Source organism: Hetaerina americana, unplaced genomic scaffold (genome assembly GCF_022747635.1).
Source record: "Hetaerina americana unplaced genomic scaffold, ioHetAmer1.1.p SCAF_77, whole genome shotgun sequence".
Lineage (NCBI taxonomy): Eukaryota > Metazoa > Arthropoda > Insecta > Odonata > Calopterygidae > Hetaerina > Hetaerina americana.
The window spans coordinates 485,242-508,552 of record NW_027287394.1 but is presented as its reverse complement, the minus strand read 5'-3'; the positions used below and the strand labels follow the sequence as shown (position 1 = coordinate 508,552).

Here is a 23,311-nt window from a genome sequence, read left to right as displayed (position 1 = left end):
TATCATGACTACCTGGAATTTTTTGCACAGTTCACTACAAACTGCCTGCACCCACTGTTGCATAATGGTGGGTGCCAATTGAAGACCCATTGGGAGTCTCGTTAAAATTTCTTCTTGTCCTGGTACATTGGCACCCCAATGGATGGTCTGCCTGAAGGATGCGCATCTATATGGGTATCTGCCTAAGGTAGGGAGTGCTTTTTCCTTCTTCCTCTTGCGGTCCTGGTAACAGTGGTTGCTCCCTTGGCTCCTGTTCCTTGTCTGGCTCCGAGTTATCATTCTGGGCCTTGTAATTGTCATGCATTTCATGCGTAGCAAGTTGTGGTGGCAATTGCTACACACTTGTCTCTTTGTATGGGTCCATATCAAGTCCACTATTTCCCAATGTGTTTGACACACTTGTCACTATTTCCTGTTCATCACTTTCAATTACCATTGATTCTCCTGAAGATGAGGAGTCTGTCTCCCACTACTAGTGTCTGGGGTCTCTGGAACCTTTGAGGAACTGAACAAGGACCCCAGGTTCATTAGCCATCTTGCTAAGATGGCTTGGCACCACAGAGAGTGATGGCATGGGCACAGGCATTTGCTCAGTTGTCAAACCTGGCAGTGGAGGAACATGTGTCCCAGCACCGTCTTTTGCCCCAAAAGGGCTGCCCGGATTACTGAGTATAGGCATTCTTGGCTCCTGCCTGTCTGCTGGGCTGTCCTGCTGGCTGGTATTGTTGTCTTGGTGGTGCTTGTACTATAATGGTGAGCTGTGGCTGGATAGTAATCAAGGGCAGCCGCAGCAGGGCATTTTCTGATGGTGGCTGTTTCCCAGCCATGTGCCTGGATGACAGCAAGTACCCGGATTCTATGTTATACTACATGTTTTACCAGGTCCAGGAGTATCATTCAATAGGCCAAAGTGGCTACCATTACATCAAACTTGGTGAGGTCATGCCAGGTCAGCTTAGATGAATTCCTGCCATCCTTTACCTGATGGCACAACGTGAGGACCTCAATTTTGACCTGAATTTTCAACAGGGTCCAAAATCCCTTGGAGAAGACCTCCCAGAAGGATAGCCATCAAGTGGTACAATACAGAAAAATATCAAAAAAGATACCAAACATCTTGTATGACATTAAGCCACCGAAGGGGCAGGAGTTACCTTAGACCATGAGGATAGCAAAAGAAAAGTTGCAAAATAACTTGCACTAAGGAATAAAGGTGGGTCGGCTCTGGGCAATGTGAGTGCTGCATATCTTAAAAGCCCTTTAAAAGCATTTTTCACAGCAAAGTTTCGTAGATTCCAGAAGTTACCAACACATTTAACCTTGCAGCTCAGTGCCAAAAACACCATAGTGAAAAGCATATGTTTTGGCAAATTGCAAACATCACCAAATCCATGCATTTCAATGCCAGAATACCAACAATTTCATTTATTTTCCCAACTAAGTGGCATATCTCCAAAAGAAGCAAGAGTTTGTTTTCCTCCTTAAACAGTGTGCTTTCGACTGAAATACCTTAAAGCCCCTTTATCTGGAGGGAAAATACCACAAATGGTAACAGCATTCCAATCTTTATTTTTATTTAGAAACAAATACTTAAAACTCTTAACTTACCAATTAACTGTCTCAAAGACAACATCAGCAATAGAATCCCAATAATGATCACTTAGAACTAGGGAATTCCCTTGCAGCTTTTCAGCAATAAACAACAAAGGAACCAATGCAGATATACCTTAACTTCATTGAACTAAATATTGTGCAATTGAAAATGGATTCTTAATAGGTTTAATGATATTCAATTGAAAGATAGTGAAATAAAATTTTTCAAAGCTGTCAATTTTTATTCAAAAAAGTTACACAAAACAGAATAATGTTGACACTTTTTAAAAATTTGAAATAAATGTATTACGATGGTCCATGGTAGTGATATAATTATTTGGAAAAGTGTATGATCATTAAATAATCGTCATTATCTAAATTATGCATGTCATTCATACATTGCCTCTGTACTTCTTGGGAGAGGGATTTGTTTGATTCGAGCACTTTAGTTTTTTACTCGTTTCTAAGCCTTCCTGTATTCAATGATGATGCTTTGTTTTTAAAATTCTGACGAACATGTCACACTCATTTCTGTTTTCAAATACATGTGGCTGAGAATAAGGCTCCAGTTATGAGTATGGGTGAATGAAATTGAATATAATTTACTCTGCTCCCTGATCATTTAGTAGTGTGTGACTTCATGTGTGACTTGAGATTAATTTTCCGAATGAATGCTTTAGAACAGACGTTGCACCTGTGTGGCTTTTCTCCAGTGTGTGTCATCACGTGCCGATTTAGACTAATCTTCTGAGCAAATTCTCTTGAGCATATCTCACACTTGTGGCTCTTTTTACCAGTGTGTGTCAAGAAGTGCCTTTTTAGATCACTACTCTGTGTAAATGCTTTAGAACAGATCTTGCACTGGTGTGGTTTCTCACCAGTATGTGTCAACAAGTGTATCTTCAGAGTATTATTTAGTGCAAATGCTCTTGAGCACATTTCGCACTTGTGCCTCTTTTCTCCAGTGTGCGTCAACAAGTGTATCTTTAGACTGCTATTCAATGCAAAAGTTCTTGAGCATATCTTGCACTTGTGGCTCTTTTCTCCAGTGTGCGTCAACAAGTGCATCTTAAGATTAATATTCTGAGCAAATGCTCTTGAGCATATCTCACACTTGTGACTCTTTTCACCTGTGTGTGTCAACAAGTGCCTTTTTAGATCAAAATTCTGAGTAAATGCTCTTGAGCATATCTCACACTTGTGGCTCCTTTCATCATTGTGTGTTAACAAGTGCCTTTTTAGATAACTATTCTGAGTAAATGCTTTTGAGCATATTTCACATCTATGCGGTCTTTCTTCAGTATGTGTCAAAATGTGCCTCTTCAGATGCTTGTTTTGAACAAAACCTTTCAAACATATTGCACATTTAAATGGTCTTTCTGCAGTATGTGATGACTTGTGGAATTTTAGTTTACTCAAAAATAGGAAGTTTTTGGTGCGGAATTCACGTTGGTACTTCCCTTTCATCAAATGCACCAAGTTGATGTGACTTGCCAGGTCATTTTTCCTGTCAAATGCCTTTGAGCAAGAGTCACACTTGAATTGTGTTGCCTTCCTAACATGCACACGCAAGACATGATCTTTGAGAAGGTCCCTTTGTGCAAATTCCTTGTAGCAAATTTGACAAGAATGCAATAAAATACCTCCTGCATCCTTCCCTGCATCATCTTGTTTCTTGTAATTATCTGAAAGATTTGAAGAAAAGGAATCTTATCAATGAAAAATTATAAAACTGCAATGAACAAGTTTGTTTTCTCCAGATAACATTTAAAACATTTATGTACATAAACTACTCTTACAGTAAAATTGTCCTAGGGCATGTGTGCTTATTTAAGATGGTATTCTTTGTGCAATCTTCAATTAAGCTAAAAGGCCAGGAACAAAGCATCTGTCATCATCTGATGCAGACCCAAATAATGTTATTAGTTTCTTCCTAAGAGTCTGCTAAAAATATTTGTACTCAATACAAAAAAAGTAGGCAGAATACTATTTAGCACTTTTTCAGAAGAATTTTTCCAGAAAATTGTTGCCTTGAGTTTTTAAAATCAAATCATCCATTGAAATTCTATTTAAAATAAACAAATCTAAAATACAGATACTTGTTGCTCCATTCCCTGATTTTAGAAAATCATATTTAAGATTTATTTTCATGTTCCATTAAAATTATTTCATCTAATTGATAATTTTAAACTTTTTACACCGAGCAATTAAAACTGTGACCCTTGCAGAAGAATTCACCAATTTACTAAACTGAAGCCTTGTTTCTAACCAGCTTGCACATTCAATGAGTACCTTATTGTTGACTTTTAAAAGTAAATATTAAAAGTACCAAACATTTGCATCGAATTCTATCAAAAAAGAGGATAAAAATATATATACTATGCTGCTTTTTAGTTTACTAATATTTGGATTTTAAGTGTTATTCATGAGCAAAGATTATGACACAAAGAAAATGTACAAAGATTAAGAGGAGAACAGAGAGAGATGCAGTAAAATGAACATAGTTTTCTGGTGGTAAATTAACTTATAAACAAAAAAATTATCAAGAGGAAGGGTTCAATGCCATCATGCTTAAGATTTCCACTAATGTTTACTTGGCATGTACAAATGCCTAGAAAATTAAATTTGTAAAATAATTTTGAGAAGGAATAAGAATATTCCCTGTATTAAAAGAATGGAATATGAGAAAAGACAAATGTATAAAGAAAGGAAATTCTTTTCCAAGGGAATAGATAATTAATTGAAATTAACTCTGTGTGGCTGTTTTTTACCAAAAGCACAAAGTCCAACAATAGAAGTTAAAATACGAAAATTAAGAAATGTAAGATGGGAATGAAGAGAATGACTATCTTTAATGATGAATAAAATCATCAATTCATTCATGGGCAAATTAATAATCAGGTAAAATGGTCAATTTAGTGAGAGATAAAGTTATTTACCTCAAATAATTTGTTTCATACTAAATTTATTTATTACTTCTATTTAATTATGTGAAACTATTATTAGTATGGCAATACCTGATTTCCAACTGACACATATGGTACCCTTAAAATTACTTTTATTCAATATTTTGATACAATTTATCTAAAAAAGACCTTTCACATTTTCTGGCATAACTTTTCTTATGGTGGTCCTTTAGATTGCTAGAACTTTTAACAACATATATATTTTACACAGGAAATTTAAGAAAGAAAATAAAACCCCTACTTTAACTTTTCTGTCAATAAAACGATTTAAAACATATTTATCACCTAAAAAGGAAATTTATTTTTAGGTTTATGGTCAAAAAACAAATTTTATGGTGCTTCTTTTAAACAAAAGAAAAGTATCATGGTATAATATGTGACAATTTTTTTGGGTTTAAGAGAAAATTATAATGAAACAAGTTATTATTACAAAATTTAAGTGTCACTAAAAGTTATGCTGAACAGCTATTGCTAGCTGCTTGCTAGCTTTTGGCAAGATCAATTGTGAGGGACTTCTGTGTCATGATCATTTCAAATGCCAGGATTAATTGTGCTTTAATAAAAAATAAGAATTAAAGAGTATGACCTTGTATAAATCATGGGCAGATAATTCTGACTCAATTACAGGGGCTGCTAAAAAATTCTAAAGAATAAATTACATTTACTATAATATTCTTGATATTTTTAAATTTCACCACCTAGCAAAGAAATAAATATATGTCCAATTGGCAAAACTAACCCCTCCAAGTGACCAAGCTAAGTGTATATTTAACCATGCCAAAATAACTCATTAGGACCTTAGAATTAATAATATGTTAGTAGTTACTAAACCTACTTTTGGCTGCAAAAATATCTATCACGCAAACATTACCACAGTGAGAATAATATATTTGATTTTTTGTGACTTCACGTTACATCATTATTTGGCTTTCTGGTTCCATTATGAAATTGCAACTATGGAAAGATTTGGACTAATTCCAGGCTGAAATATCTCTTGAATACAGGAAATGAAATAATAATATATTAAGGTGCTAACTTTTTAAAAGGTAATTATTTCTCACAAGGACTTTGATAAGGACTAGGAGGTTATTACCTAAAAGAAACTAGAATCTTAATAAGCAAAGAGGATATATAAAATTAAGAATGTAAGCCATTTCTATAAAAGGGCAGTATCTGAAACTATTGTTTTATACACAAGAAAAAATTACATCATTAAGGAATTATAAACAAAGATAAAAAATACTGAAACCGCAAATTTTGGATCTGTACAACTAATAAATAAATAGCATTGACAACTATGGCATGATAATAAGGCTCTTCTTAAACAAAAGGATTCAGACTTCTTTTATGGAAAATGGTGCCGTTTTTGTGTGAATGCACTTACAGGGTCAGTATAATAGGTATCAGGACTGGCTTGCTGTAGTCCAAATAGAGCAGTGGATAGGTGTGTGACTTGTAGGCTTAGGAGAGGGTATCTTCAAAAATAATAAATATTATTTTTGTTGGCTCTGTGCATGTATTGAGAAAGATGGTGGATATTAGTTATGACTGATTTTTTTTGTTTTCATGAAAGCAATTAGTGTATATGGGAGCAATGCTCTAGTTCCAGGTCATAAATTTGGAGACCTGGAACTAATTAAGATCCTCAACTGTTAGTATAAAATGGAAAAAAGGCAACCATGGCATATTTGTGGTTCAACATATGTATCAGATTGGTATTTAAATTATTAAAGTTTGAAAACAAGAGGGACTTAACAACCTGTAATAACAACCTGTGGCAGTGAAATGAAATCTATTATATGCATTTTATTTTGTTTATTTTTAGGATTTTTGCCCAGTCAATTCCTGAAAGAGAGCATTTTATTTTGCAACATCTTCTGTTGCAGTTGTTCTTAGGATCATAAACAAAAGGAAAGAGAGTAAGGCAATCAATAACTTACAGGATGATCAGTTTGTGTATAGAAAGGCAGTAGAAATATTTGATGCCTTTGGAGAAATGAGATTTTTATTCAAAAGGAATAAAGAACATGACCACGAGGTATAATGCCAAAAATAGGAATAGATTAGAGGGAAATAAGGCTAATCTGCTACCTGTTCATGTCCAAGACTGCTCAGCTGCAAGTAAGGAATGAGGAATCCAGATGGGCAGTGTTAGAAAGAGGTGCAAGGCATGGTTGTCCATTATCAGTGTTGCTGTTCAACATGTATTCAGAGGAAATGAATAAAGAGACATGGTAAGAATGGGAGGTAGGAATGAAAGTGGATGGGGAATTGATAAAATCAGTTGGAATTGCTGAGGACCAAGCTTTAGTTTGTCAGTCAGCCAAGGGGTTGCAAACATTGCTTAGTAAATTGGCAATTCAGTACAACAGGTATGGGATGAGAATCAATATTGATAAAACAAAGAATATGCAATTTTCTAGGATGAAAAAGCTTAGGTTAACATTAAAATAGGAAGGCAAAAACTAGAGCTGGAAAAACAGTTTATGTATCTCAGTATTGATTGGACCAACACAGTAAAAGTAATAGGGACATAAGGATAGGAATTGTGTTAGGCGAAGGGACGTTGAGCAAGGACATTATGAAAAGACTTTAGGAAACTTTGATATCAAGGATAGCTATATACAGTGCAGAAACGTGGTCTTTGAAGCAGGAGGATAGACATTGACTGAAGGATTTTTAAATGTGGGTGTGGAGAAGAATGGAGAGGGTAAAATGGACAGAAAAGAAAACAAATGAGGAAGTACTTGGTATAGTGGGCAAAGAAAGAGGTTTGCTTGGAGATATCTTATGGAGGCAGGAAATGTTTCTGAAGGGGGTATTGACTTGCAGCCGGATGTTGAAAACTAATGGAGGGTAGAATGTTAGGCAAATGAGGAAAGTGAAGGAAAAGAATAGGGATGTTAGACTGGATGATGGGAGGAAGAAAGAACTCAGAGCTGAAGAGGGACCTGATATAGCGTAGGATGTTGTGTTTTGCTAGTGGTCACAAATTATTTTATTAGTGTTTATGTCTATCCATAAACCTACCTTGATTGGTAGATTACCTGATAATAATAATTCTGTTACGAATTTACTCTGATTTAAATATTTTCCAATCAATTTTTGTAATTAGTCATAACCTTGTATTTGACATTTTAGGTATTTCTAAAATATTGAAAATGCAAAAGGAAGAGAACTGAGTCTCCTGATTCCCTCACCTTGTGTCTTCAACTGTTCCAATGTAACTTCACCCGTCTCCTGCAAAGTATCATCATCACATTCTTCCTTATTGTCTACTTCTTCATCAGAGGATAAATGCAATTCTAAGTCTTCTAAATCATCCTGAAAAATACCAACATAACCAATGTAGATTGCATCCATGTAAAACATTAATAGAATGCCCAAAAAACTTTTAAACCTAATCTATAAAATTATACAAGGTTTAAAATTTTACATTTCAATTTACATTAATAATTTTAGCATGCATTTATACAGAACATTTGTCTTAATTTCTTCAAAAGCATTAACATCATTCATTGAACCTTCTAACATCAAATGATATTGCCATCGTTTCAATTCAAGTTTAGAGAAGGTAAATTATAGGAGAGCTTACTGTTAAAATGTAAGTAATCCTTTGATATCCATGGATTAAAAATATAAAATGAAAATATTTAAAGACTATTAACAAGAAAATGCCTCAAAATTATGAATAATAGTTTTGGTCCTACAATCAAATTAAATACCATATGAAATACAGAGAATAGGTCTAGCGGCTTATTTTTCTCATAGCAATAAGCTTCTTTAACAAACTATAAGAAGTCATCACATTGTCTAATTGGAATCATGATCTTTTTCAAGAATACAACCTGGTCATTTTGAGCATTGACAGCCCCAATTTATCACCAAAGAACTCTATCTAAGCTCTCCTCATCTATCATGATACTTATGCCAAGGATATCCATTTTTATTTATTTTGACAGATGGTCAAAATTTCAAAATAATTTTATCAGGAATGAACATCTTGGGAGCTAATTTCTACAAGTTACTCTGGAACTTAAATCATTTGGTAGTCCATCATTTTCATAAACACAGAACATTTGATACTGTTAATAGTTGAATTAAATGAAAGTATTATTCAATAATGATATTAAAGATTTTTAATGCCAGTCCTCATTTAAAGAAGGATTTAGCCATGCCGAACCACATGGAAGGCCATTTCATCTCATAACACTACCTTAGATTGAAAAGCCCTGCACTCAGAATATAACATAATGTATATTGTTATGAAAGAGCGTTGGTTATGAAATCAATGCATAATACCTTTCTTTCCTTACCTGAATCTCAACTTCTTCACAGTTATCATCATCCATCAAAATCACTTTAGTGTTGGCTGAACAATTGTCCTCTTCTGCAATTGATGACTTTTGTACTGAATGGTTAAAAGCTTTCATTGAACTTCTCAATGCCATAGAATGTCTTCTTTTACCATTCACCAAATCAACACCATGGCTCTCTGAATTCTTCTGAAGGCTTGGGAGCACACACAGCTCCTTAAAAAACATAAATAATAATTAAATAATGATAAAATTATAATATTCATAGGCATATCATAGAGAGAAAAGATAATATACTTTCCCTAGGAATTTTGAGAAATGAAGAATTGTGAATTTGAGAATGAGAACTTTTGTGCATCATTTATGTTTGCACAGAAATAGCAAATTTTGAATGGTACTCAGAAATATTTGCTAGGCCATCACAACCAGGAAATATGGCCATTTAAACTTTATGGCCATTTGCCAAATTATCTTTAAGGTTTTATATTAATCTATAACATTAATGGGAAGGGAATATAGGCAAAAATTGGATAAGTAAAATGATTATAGGTATAAGACTTAACATGATATATCAAAAATATAACTTTCAGGTTAATGATATTCACATCTAAGATAAATTCACTATTTTTCCTTCATCGCAATTCATCAAGGCATGGATCTCATTTCAATGTGCAAAATATTAGTGAGATGCTGAATTCTGAACCAACAGGTACTGGTCAATTTGACTACAGATTATGTCAGTAGGCAATATAACAGTACACACCTTTAATAAAAAAATTTGCTAACATCAAAGACTACTAATTTTATCTGGAATATTTTACAGGTTAACATAAAAAAGGTAAGGTATACAGCTATGGCCTTCTGCAACATTTAAAAGAAGATAACAGTTAAGAATATAATTGAAAAACGTGAAAATTATGTAATATAATTGAATATTCTTCCTAGTTAAAAAGATTTCCATCAGGTCAAAGTGAAAGAAATGCCTGTCATTTTATTTTATGCTTAGCACGCGGTCAATCAGAGCTTTGTACCTGAGGAAGAAACTGCATTTTATGTTTTTTACCTTAAAGTGCTGAATGGGCTTAGAAAAAGGGTCAACAAGGTTATTACAACCAACAGAAAATAAATGAAATTATATTTTAAAAATATATATGACACTTTATGACACCTCCAATTAGCCTTACCATGTCACCTATTACTGTTCCTTCAAAATGAAAACTCTTAAAAAGACATTTTAATATGGTTCTTCAATGCCAAACAAATATCTGTTCTATTTTAAGGTATTCATGAGTTGAAAAATGAAGCATTTACAATAACAGCACATATATCACCAAAATAATTTGGTTATAATGGTGCCATTATGGTTAGAATGTTTCTTAAATACCACAGAAGTCCCTTCTTGATTCTCTTCACTGTTGTCCATATCCCTATGCCTGGCTGGAATTTCAACAGTCTCCTGCTGTTCAACTGCTATTTTATCCATGTCTACAATCGTCTGCAAAGTTAGTTAAATAGTGAGAAAACAGTAAAAATATATGATTTTAGGTATAATTTAAGGATTTATGAATTTTCTGAGTATAAATGGAATTCAAATTTAATTAAAAGTACTTTTTTCCTAAAGTATGATGCATTTGGTATTAAATTATCAATATTTAACTTAAGCAATTATTTTTTATGTATAACATCACTAGGTATCAAAGCAAAACCAATTAATGATGGAAACATATTTAAAATGAAAAATAAACTTTTTGTCATCCAATTGCAACATTAAAAATGAGAATTATACATGAGATTAGATAAATTATATCAGGCCTTTAGTTGACATGAAAGATTCAGATGAATGTCGGATTCCATACAATCACTGAATAAGGATTATTTTATATCATAAATTTAATCAGAATTATCATCAAAATTCCATCAGATGATTCCTGAAGATCAAGGTATTTATTTTAGAATTTAAATGAGTAATTACATTACCTGTACTATGAATGGCTTTTTCTTGCAATTTGCCTGCATTTCTTATGATGACTTGAAGATTGGCAATGTCATAATCACTATCATTTAAGCAAATTTCAACTCTCTTTACCTTAAACTTCCACCATTATGATGTGATAACTTTTATTAAAACCTTCTTAATGCCATGTCATACCATAGTAATCGTTTCTTCTATTATTTCACTTCTATATTTATTCCTAGATATACCTTCTTGCATTGCAAGATACTTAAAAATCACATGCAATACAAACATATCCTCAATATAATAAGCAATAATATAACATTATTGTCTTTTTAATTAGCAAGTAATTACACAGCTGTGTGGTCATGATAATCATTCAAGCCAAAAAAATTAGTGGTTTTCACAAATGCCTATCTGTGCATCAAAGATTTGGTAAAAAGTATTGTAATTTGTAAGATGATATATAGAAATCTTTTCTACTGTAGGTATTCATGAGTAGAAAAAAGAAACATGAGCCATAACGACACTAATATCTCCTTTCCCCAGTGTGTGTCAACATGTGCCTCTTTTAATGCATCTTTCGAGAAAACCCTTTGGAACATATTTCACATCTCTCTGCCTTTTCTTCAATGTGTGTCAGCATGTGAGTTTTAAATTTATTTAAATGTAGAAAGTTTTTTGAGCAGAATTCACATTGGTGCTTCTTCTTAAGAGCATGCACCAATTTGATATGACTTGCAAGGTCATTTTTTCTCTTAAATACGTCCAAACAAACATCACATTTGAATTGAATTGCCTTGTTAAGGTGCACATTCATTACATGCCCTTTGAGAAGGTCCCTTTGCTCAAATACCTTGTTGCAAATTTCACACAGATGCAGTTGAGTGGCCGAAGTTTCTTCCCCAGCATCATCTTGTTTTCTATGTTTATCTGAAAGATTTGGAGTATAAGGTAAAGTAGATATTCATTAGAAAGTTAATAACTGTGATTAAAAAGTTGTTTTCACCAGTTTGGATAAACTAATTAATGTAAATTAATAATTATAGGTATGTTTGTTCACATTCAATCATATGTGTACATGAATGTATACAACCATGTCTAGTCTTGCCTATACAAACTCATTTGTCTATGCATGTATGTAAGCAACATCAGCTATGCTGAAATCCCAGGAACAAAGCATCTGTCTTCACCTAATGCTGATCTGAGTTAAGCCTTCTAGCACTTTGTTTTACCTTCATCAGTGTCAAAGTCCTCTCCTTTCAAGTCTCTCTTGAGCCTGGGAAACCTAAAGCAGTTAAATGGGGCTATATCCAGTGACATGAGCCAATTTTGCCAGCAACTCTTATCATATGCAAATCTTCAGATAAAATCCTCTGAATAGAAACTCTAGGGTACATAACATCTCATGGAGTTGAACAATGGTTGTGATGGTGTACACAAATGAGGTCATTATTTTTGTCTATATTTTTGTTAACTGTTGATGTTGTAGACTCTGGTTTTGCTCAAAAAAGCTTTCCCAAAACAAGTCTTGAGCATTTAAAATGTTTCCGCTGCCAATTTACCCAGCAGGAAATAAAATTTCATTGCAGTTTTGCTCTGGATAATCCATCATCATGTTTTATGCCAAAATTAAAAAAAATTGTTCCACCGAAACTGCTCTTTCTGACTACTGCATCCCAATTTCTGTTACTTTTGAGTCCTTTTTTATGAATCTGTACAATTATATACTTTTTGTTATTATGTCAATTGCTTATTTCATCAGCATACTTAAACAACAACCACCATATTCTTTGAAAATACATATAGTTTGTACTAAAAGTCACTCACAACATCTTCACTATCTGCACAATAAATGAGGGATAAAATTTATATTATTTTGCTTGGAAGTATTTTATTATTTAGATTAAAACTGCCATTGTTGAGCAAAGAAAAAGGAATATAATATAGACTTGAAGTAAAATGAACTGTTTTTTTCTTACAAATAAACAAAGGAAATTATCTAATAAAAGGATGTATAATTCTCTCACAATACTGCTGCACATGGGTTTACTTAATGTTACTCAGAAAGAACAAATATTCTTTATACTATGACTTCTAGAAGGCACAAAAAGAACATTTCTTTAGCATTTACAATAAAATTAGCAGAAAGATAAGAAAATATATCATTTAAGAAATAATATATTTTTTTCAATGAAAAGATTTTTAAACATCAGGGAAATTTCATACTGCTGCTTTTAACGTAATGCAGAAAATAAATCAATAACAATGGATATGACATAACTAAGAAAAAAGTAAGATTAGAACTAGGAAAATGAGAGTATACAGCCGTAAAAATTAAGTTGTGCAATTAATTAGTTTTAATTATGGTACATTTTTTAGGGTTTTCAGATGATTTCATTAATCTAATAATTTTGTTGGTAACATAAATTGTACATCTTGATTGGCTAAATTATATGAATTACTGAAGTATTTATTAGGAAATCATTTTTGCAACTTCTTTTAATGTAATATAAGTAACTTTATAAGAATTTTTCAGAACATATTTAGTGAGAATTCTTTTTTGTTTTGTGAAAAAAGTAATTAATCAAATTTTAACAACAAATTTTAGCAGCATAAAAAGGTGTCCTGCATATGTCATAGCTTATCTTTACAACTTAATGACAAAAACAATTCTGGAGCAGTGCTGTGTAATGACCTTCTTAATTCAATTATTTCAAAAAATCAATTTTCTTTACTTTTGATTTGGTTTCATTAAATAACTTTTTTACATCTTTATCAACTGAAAATAAAAAAATATCAATTTTTGCAAAAATTTAAGCAAGTTGACCAAGCCAATAGTCTATTTTGCCATTTCAATATCCCATGGGGCCCTTAGGGTAAATGTAAAATTAGAAAGCGCTGAACTAATTCTCATCTTGGGTTTGCCCATGTTTCAACGAGCAACTTCAGTTTGAAGTGAACCAGATCAGGTCACTTTGACCTGAAGATGCTTGTTGACACACAGGCAGAACTGTTGTCAGAAAAACAATCTATATGAGGACAACCAGAGAATGGAGAGCCTAACTCTGATCTTAATGTTTCATGAAATCCATTGTGCAGACATCACAATTAGAGACAATTAGAAAAAAACAAATAAATCCTACCTTGTTGCTTCAAACAAAAGCAGCAAACACATTACTAAGAAATAATAAACATGAAAAATCAAAGAATATAGTCTAACTGTAAATAGAGGACATGTAAAAACAACAAATGAATGGCATTGACACCTTTCACATGATGTTTAGATCCTACTTAGGGTAAAACAAATGATATTGAAAGGGAAAAGGGTTGTTTTGGATTATTTCATTTATTTTTCTTAACTGATAAAGTCCAAAATTAGAAAATTCAAGTAAAACAAAAGAAGAGACTTGAAAATACAGCAAGATAAATAGAAGATCTAGTCTGAGCAGGTAAACAAATAACTGCAAATAAGATGATAATATTATCATCTTTTTTGCAATTTATCATAATATTTAAAATGGCCCCCCAGTTATTTTTTAAGAAATTCTATTAGTTAACCCAGTTTTTCCAAAATACATTAAAGGTACTGCAAGGGTTAATCAATCATAGTTGTATTGCACCAGAAAGTAGCAAAAGTGAAGTGATAGCAGTCCTTAGCTCTCCTTACCTTGTTCCTGCAATACCTTCCCTTCCAGTCTTACTTCCATCTGAGGAATATCAGCATCAAAATCTTCCTTAATCTCCACTTCCTCCTCAGAGATCATACTTATTTCTGCATCTTCCAAAGGATCCTGCAAAATCAAAGAAGAAACATTACAGATTTTCAGGATATCCATGAAAAATATTTTTTTAAACATGTTCTTTTAAAAATTAAGATAAAAAATTGTTAACTTGAATGCATTATATTACTATAGTTTTATGTCAGCCTGTTCTGTTGAGAAATACAAGAGAAGTAACTGCATATAACTCTACACAGTGAAAAACCCTTCAAACCTTTTCTTTAAAAAAAATATAATGCGATGAACAGAAACGCCTCTTGAGATTTGGCCATAGCCTTATTGAACACATATTAAGAACCCATGAACTAAGGCTGTATAATTTACGAACTAGTGCTTACTTCATATGCATTATAATTTGATTTAGATAATTACCAGTTAAGGTAGATTATGGATGGACATAAGTACCAAATAAAACAATTTGGGACTGCTTACAACACAAAATCCAGGGGCATGCTTCACATTAAGTACTCCATCTCTGAGTACTTCTTCCTTTCACCCAATCCAAAATTGTTATCTTGTTCCTGCCCTTTCCTTGTTTGACTAATATTCTCCCTTCTATTAGTTTTTAGCCTCCTACTGCCAGTCAATATGGCTTTCCTCCAATTGTTCCACCTCATAGGCTTTCTTTGACAGACCTATACCCTTGCCCACAATGCATAGCACTTCCTCATTTGTTTCCTTTTAGGTCCATTACATACTCATTTCAAAAGCCTACAATACTCTTCTGTCAATGTCTCATATCAAATTTGAACAAGTCTTTCCTTTACATCTACACTCCATGTCCCTGTCATCAATTCCCACATTTTTTATGTCACATTTCCTGGTGCAGGTTATCTCCTTACCTCAATGCTGCATTGACAGCATTGTGATGGAACACTTCCTAGATACGCAAGCCTTATAGATTTTGCCTTCCTTTTGCAATGCTTTTTAATCTAGCCTTTTCTTCAAAATTCTACAATCTTTGTTTCATTAATTTTGCATCTCATTCAATATCTATAAAATAATGGACAACCCTGACTTATATCCCTTCTTAGCACTGCCCAACCAGACCATCTGTTCTTCACTCTCACCTTCCCAGTCTAAGATATGTACAGATAAATGTTTAGCCTTCTGCTTATCCTATGTATTCCTATTTTCTGCATTTTACTCTCCAGTTCATCCCAAATCAATCTAACATATGAGCTTATGAAATCAAGTAGTTGTATTCAGGGGAGGCGACCGGCAGCTGAGGTCAAATTGCACCGTAAGGGATACCCAGGAAAGGTTGAAGGGTGGAGAGAAACCCGGCATCGGCACTAGCCCACTCTTTACGAAAGGCACCAAGGGGTCTGCAGCTTAACGTCCCAAGTGACGGACAGCATAAAAACTCAAATGCCCTCCACAAAGCACCTTAAATAGGGATTGAGATACCTCTGAAAAATATTCAACACCACCAGGATTTGAAACCAGGCCCTCTGGGTTGGAAGCCAGTACGTAAGCCCCCATACCATCTTGATCCTCTTTTGAAATCAACAAAACAGATGAATACATACTGATTGTAATCTAAATTCCTCTCAATTAATTGTTTCTAAACATCTCTACATAAAATCTAATAATCATAATCTCTCTGGCTAAAAATCCTCTACATAATTATTTGCTTGACTACTTGAGACTCACTTTGACTTGACTTGAGATGTGCAGTATTTCAAATTTATTGTTCTGTAGTCTCCACATGATATGACCTTTACATTGTTTGGAAAGGAATTAAAACTTATCATATAATGTTTTCTGGCCAGATTCTTTCCTTTACGCTCCTAAAACCAGTCCATATACTCTTCCTCCAAAATTTCCCAAAACTTTTTGGCAATTCTGCAAACATGTTGTCTAGCCTTATCACCTTATTTAACTTAATCTGCTTTACAGCCCTTTTTATGTCATCATTGAGTATGCCTGGACCTAAGCTATCTTTTTCAGTCATCTTACTTTTCTATGTATTAACTTTTTTTAGACAGTTTTTCACATTATTCCTTGCAATTTCCTTAGATATTTTCTGTCAGCTATAATCTTAGTCAACTTATCTCTCATTGCTAGCGTAGCTTTCCTCCTTACTTTCTAATAATGATTAAACCTTGCTGAATAGTACCCTAATATTGTCCATATATATATATATATATATATAAACCATCCTCTTCCCGGACTACAACCTTGACATGGTGGAAGGGCTTGTGCATTCCGATGACCTTTAAGGATATGCTGGCAGGAGTAATAATAATTGCTCCTGGTAGGGTCACCCATGCCAGATAGGTTGAAGGTTAGGAGCCAGATGAAAGGTAGTCCATGCAGCATCTGTTCCTCAGTGAGGTGGCTGCAATGGCATCTGACCCCAGTGGGGCAGCCAGTAAGTGGTGTCATGATAAAAAAGCTATTGAGGAAGGAAATGGGAAATCACCTCAATTATCATTCCCAAGATTAACATGATGGACTATACAGGGATTTTGAGTTATCATCCCACAAAACCCTTGCAAGGGAAAAACCAGCAGCAGCAGTACAGAAGATGCAGGAGAAGAAGACCACATTAGTTAGAATAGGAACATGGAATGTTAGGACAATGATGAGGATAGGGATATTGGAGAATGTTAAGCAAGAGATAGGAAGGGAAAATATAGATATTTTCGGACTATGCAAGGTGAGATGGAAAGATAGTGGAGATTACTGGAGTGATAAGTATAGAATAATACAAGGTGGCTGGGACGAGAGCCAATGAGGAGTTGCCATAGTATTAATTGAAGAGGTAGGAAGATGCATAGTCAACATTGAGCAGGTAATGGATAGAATACTACTAGTAGATATAAAAGCAGAACTGACAAACTTAGTGATTATTCTGGTATACATGGCACCAAGCAACCTCATAGAAGAAGTCAATAGGATATATACGACCAGTTAGAGGACATAATCGCATGTGTTCCTGCAGGAAAACATTTGATAGTGATGGGGGATTGGAATGCGATGGTAGGCGAAGGAAGACATGGTGACAAGGTCTGGGACTACGGTTTAGGCATGAGGAATGACCGTTGGGAGAAAGCAGTTGAGTTCTGCAGGAGACAGGGGCTAGTCATCACCAACACTTGGTTTATACACCACAAAAGATGCAGGTATACATGGAAAATGCCAGGTGACTCAGAATGGTATCAGCTAGATTACAATCTGGTTAGACACAGGTTTAAGAACAATGTGATAAATTTGCACAGCTTCCCAGGAGCGGATGTGGACTCTGACCAATATTTAGTTGGTATGAAATTTAGCATCCATTTCAAAAAGATAAGGCAGGGAAGGTGAGTTAGAAAATGGAATGTAGAAGCATTAAATGGTTTGAAAAGGAAGGAATACAAACAGGCGGTTGAGGAAATCATGGAGGATGGCAAAGAGCTAAGTACTATTGAAGAAAAGTGGGAGAGTTTCTAGAGAGGGTTGTTGAAAGCCGCAAAAGACACTATTGCAATGGTTAATGCTAAAAGGAATAGGAAACCATGGATCACGGATGAGATGATTACAGAGATGGATTAGCGGCAAAAATGAAAGAATGTAAATGTAGAATTAGGCAAACTAAAGCACAAAGAAATAAACAATATTTTGGGGTGGGCAACAAATAAAGCAAAAGAAGCATGGTGGAAGATGTGCGTGGATATGGAAAGTCTGCAGAAGAAGGAAAGGGAGATCAATGTTAGCAGTTAGATATAAGGCAGGTAAGTTAATAGTTGACACAGGACAGATCCAAGAGAGATGGAAGGAATATATAGAAGGACTGTATAGTAAAGAGCTTAAACCAACAAAGTTAGACATAGGATAGGAACATGATGTAGAGGAAGATAGCCTAGGTCCAAGCATACTAGACAAAGTATTTATGAGAAAGCAATCTGGCCAGAAGACTTTTTGAGATCAGTTTTAGTTCCTATTCCAAAAAATATAAAGGCTACATCATGTGAGGACTACAGGACAATAAGTTTGATATCCCACACAGCTAGAATAATTCTTAGGATCATAAACAAAAGGAAAGGAAGTAGGGGAACATTATTACTTAGGGGATGATCAGTTTCGGTTTAGGAAGGGGAGAGGTACGCGTGATGCCATTGCAGTAATGAAATTATTAATCAAGATGAATATAGAACACAACCAGGAGGTATTTGCCTGTTTCGTAGATTTCGAAAAAGCATTTGATTGAATTGGGAAAAACTAATGAGTATATTTCAGAAAATCGGAATAGATTAGAGGGAAAGGAGGCTAATCTGCAACCTGTTCATATCTCAGACTGCTCAGGTACGAGTGGGGAATGGGGAGTCCGGTTGTGCAGTGTTAGGAAGAGGTGTAAGGCGGGGTTGCCCATTATCACCATTGCTGTTCAACCTGTATTCAGAGGAAATGATTAAATAGACATGGGAAGAACTAGAGGTAGGAATGAAGGTGGGTGGGGAATTCGTGAAATCAGCTCGGTTTGCTGATGACCAAGCTTTAGTTTGTCAGTCAGCCAAGGGGCTGCAAGCATTGCTGAGTTAATTGGAAATTCAGTGCGACAGGTATGGGATGAAAATCAATATTAATAAAACAAAGGTTTTGCAATTTTCTAGAAAGAAAAAGGCTAAGCTTAACATTAGAATAGGAGAGCAAAAACTAGAGCAGGTAGAACAGTTTACGTATCTCGGTAGTGTTTTGGACCAACAGGGTCAAAGTGGTAGGAACATAAGAAGAATTGCGCTAGGCAAAGAGGCTTTCACACAAGGAGGAGGGAGTTGATGATGGGGGCGTTGAGTAAGGATGTTAAGAAAAGACTCCTAAAAACTTTGATATGGAGTCATTGAAGCAGGAGGATGAACGTAGATTGGAGGCTTTTGAAATGTGGGTGTGGAGAAGAATGGAGAAGGTGAAATCGACAGAGAAGAAAACAAATGAGGAAGTACTTGGTATAGTGGGTGAAGAGAGGGGTTTGTTGGGAGCAATCCTATGGAGGCAGGAAAAGTGGATGAAGGGGGTACTGACCGGCAGCGGGATGTTAAAGACTATTTGAGAGGAGAATGTTAAGCAAATGAGAAAAGGGAAGGAACAGGATAGGGATGTTGTACAGGATGAAGAGAGGAAAAAAGTACTCAGAGCTGAAGAGGGACTTGATGTGAAGTAGGATGTTGTGTTTTGCTAGGGCTCACGAATTATTTAATTAGTAATTATATCCATCCAAAAACCTACCTTAACCGGTAGATTACCAAATAAAAATTATAATATATATTCATTTATACCATATCCTTTCATAATCCTGAGAACCGTCATTCTATATGCTATCAAAAATTCAGAGAACCAATAACCTCCAAAGCCTCATTGTCTCTAGAATCAAGTGACCTGATGAAGAAATCTTGGAATTAATAGGCCACCACCTTCAACCTATAGCCAATTCAAACCCTTCTTGGATGGAAAATATGTACCACTTCCTGAAACATTGACACCCAATCCGAATTCCTCACAGAATTATAATTCTCAAGGCCACAGTATACATTACATTCCCTGAAGAAAGAAGGTTTTGAAGCCCTGAGGTATAACCTTTCCCTATAAACCACAACATACCCCATCCATTTATTTCCTCTTCCAACTGACCCAAGCTGTCTGCATCCCAAATTCTTTCACATTTAAGGACAAATTATGTCTGCATGTACGAGGGTGATCTGAAAAGTAGGGTCCCTTATTTTTTTCATGAAAAATGAAATTTATTCTCAATTTTGCATACATCTTTGGAAAGGTTGAGCATTTGGCCATTTTCCTACATTGTAACCTTGATGAACAATCACTTTTGCATTCTTTTAGACAGTTTTTAATCCCAGCATCATGACTTCCTCCTGCTGCATCAGGAAGCCAACTGATGACCGCTTCCCAAATTGAAATTCATTGCCATTTAGTGAAAGTGTATGTAAAGAGGTGTATAGACATCGAAAACATGCTATAAAAGTGCAATATATTGTTTGATGCTGGGAAAATTTCCTCGATTAGCAGCCATCAGGGTGGCTGAATTTGCCACAATCAACCGTGGGCTAATTGACAAGTTTGCCCACATAAACCAGGAAATTATTCTTTACGAGATAGAAAAGGCCTTATTGAACAGTATGGCTACTTCTCCATGCAGAATATTGTGTCAAAGGTTCTTGGTTACATCAATTTGTCTCATCATAGGAGTGTGTTTGCATCATGGCAATATATGTGAACATTGATGAATGAATGTTTGATTTAATGAATTTGGCAGGAATATCATCAATTACCCTCTTTAAAGCCTGGACATTGACCCCAGTCACTACCACTTGTTTTCTGTTCTCACAACATGCCCTTGAGGACAGAAGTTCAAGTTAGACGAGGAAGTGCAAGAAGCAGTTGTCAGTTAAATTAATGTTGCGGCATGAGAAAGGTATGACTCAAGTATTTAAAAGTGGCTTACATGGATGAAAAATATGATTGATTGACAAGGAAACTACAAATACTTACGCTTTCATATGATGTACAGTAAGTTGAGAATATATTTGATTTTCAATATAAAAAAATACAAGACCTGACTTTTCAAATTGCCATTGTAAAATGCAGTACAATAGACATGCCTATTGCTCCTGCATATGCATATCTATTTATGGGTAAACATGAACATAAGTTCCTCCATTGAAAAACACTCAAACCACACTCCAGCACCAGCTATATTTATGACATTTTCTTCCATTAGTCACACTGTCATGATATATCATCATCCTTCATTTCCTTTCTGTTCGTCTTTTCCACGGTATCTTTGAATTCAATTATATCTGACTCTAATATAACTTTCCAAGCTATCAACATTTACATCTAGAAAAAAAATTTAACACTTAAGTCTGAATGAAACTGACCAACAATCAACAATAATTTATTTCAACAGGGGCCATCCATCACAAACAAAATCTTTCATCCCTTCCTCATTCAGTTTGTGGCTTCTGTTCCTACAAGAACACTACCCTCCAATAAAAATAATGGGACCAGCTTGTTGATTGTTTCAGAAAGTGGGTACCCTGAAAAAGTGCTGAATGATAAAATTTTCCTCTACCTCTAGAGAAGTCCCTTCCTGAATTTGAATATTGTGGTCCACTTCGTCCTTGATAGCTGGAACTTCAATAAACTCCGGGTCTTCAACATCAATCTTCTCTCTTTTCACTGTGATCTGTACATAATTGTTAAAAAGGTTGATAAATATAAAAAAAATTAGACTAGCAATATCAAAATTGAAATTGAGTGCATGATCAACAATTTCTATTAAATGAAAATGGTTGCAATTATTGCAATTTTAAATTAAACAGCAGGGCTTTAATGCTAATACATTATGATTATGGCATAAAAGATTTCAATTTAAACATGTGGGCAGACACATACATACATATAGCTAGCAGAGCTAGATATCACAGAAAATCCAATTAATAAGATAACTAATTGTAAAATCCAAAAAAACATCATCTGGTTGACAATTTTAATATTTAGGGCACAGAATTTTTAAAAGATATTCAGTAATTAAATAAATTATATTAGATTATCATTGGACGTACATGAAATGAAATTTTAATCTAAGACATTCTACAATGACTAAATGCAAATTATTCTTTAATTAGGAATCATTCAAAATATTATGTTTTGAACATATGACCCTATTACTTTAACCTTAAAAGAAAATATGCTAGTCATTTTCTTGGCAAATTGTTTCAAGGTGGCTTGAAAAGCTACCATTGAGTCAATGTATACATGAATGAAATATTTCTGTATACAAGAATAAAACGCGCAAAAGAAAGCCAGTCTATGAAGTCTTATGCATACTCTTATAATAAACATATAAGTATTCAATTTCTGCATGTCCAATATATACAATATACGCGATTGTTAAGCCATAGCCCGTATTTGTCATTGGGTCATTAAACATTTAGGCATTTAAACACTAGGTAGGAAATTCATTTCATATAAACACGTTTATTAATCAATATACGTTACTTTCCAAAACGCATATCGTTATAAAGGACATTGCTCAGAATATTATACAATAAATACATACGTTGAACACAACTCACCTTTGCACGACTAATATTTCCCTCTTCGAGTTTGATTTCCGTTTGCCTCTCCAATATAAGACTGTTTTCGTAGCATTGCTGCTTAAACATATAGAAATCGGTCAGTATTTTAAAGCACTGATAGCAAATAAACCACGGGTGGCTTCCATCCCTCACTACCTACGAAAGCAAGATTATCAAGCTAATAAACCCCACACATCTTCTCTCAAAAGGACTCCAATTATTAACAGAGTAATACAAAGGCTTTTTTTGGCATAAAACCGGGAACAACCAAATACTTTGTGGTAAAATTACGATGAAAGCGTCATGGTGAAAACGTAAACATGCAATGGATAGCTTACTTTCAATTCCAATAACTCTTCTATTGCTTCCCGCACCAACTGCTCGGCATCGTCGTTTTCACTAAAAATATTTGTCAACCGACCACCACGGCCAAAACATAATCTACACTTTAAACTTTCTTGTCGAGCCATCTTCGTAGCACTTAAAACTGTCAACATTAAAAACTCGTAAGCAATAGATTTCAAAATGGCCAACTATATATCGATGGGTCGTTCGTTCTGAATCGATTACTAAGCGCGATGTGGACAGTCGATCTGGATTTATTTTGGCTCCTAGT

At 34.4% G+C, this 23,311-nt stretch overlaps 1 protein-coding gene across 1 annotated transcript; it reads right to left on the bottom strand.

Moving 5' to 3' along the window:
• Window positions 1-472: 472 nt before the first annotated feature.
• Window positions 473-22,820, bottom strand: LOC139697451 (uncharacterized). The gene is made up of 5 exons (XM_071596173.1): window positions 22,693-22,820; window positions 21,687-21,800; window positions 14,500-14,623; window positions 11,629-11,762; window positions 473-745 (listed from the first exon to the last, which is right to left on the bottom strand). Exons 1-5 carry the CDS (start codon window positions 22,780-22,782, stop codon window positions 473-475), a joined length of 735 nt encoding a protein of 244 aa, XP_071452274.1. The 5' UTR covers window positions 22,783-22,820.
• Between the last annotated feature and the right edge of the window lie 491 nt (window positions 22,821-23,311).

What these genes read in the sequence shown, in the direction of transcription:
- LOC139697451 (XM_071596173.1), bottom strand. Translation starts at nt 22,782, where the DNA reads ATGTTTAAGCAGCAATGCTACGAAAACAGTCTTATATTGGAGAGGCAA. An exon ending in GAAATATTAGTCGTGCAAAG is followed by an intron (nt 21,801 to 22,692) that starts GTGAGTTGTGTT and finishes AATTATGTACAG; the next exon opens with ATCACAGTGAAAAGAGAGAA. An exon ending in GAAGGTATTGCAGGAACAAG is followed by an intron (nt 11,763 to 14,499) that starts GTAAGGAGAGCT and finishes CAAATCTTTCAG; the next exon opens with ATAAACATAGAAAACAAGAT.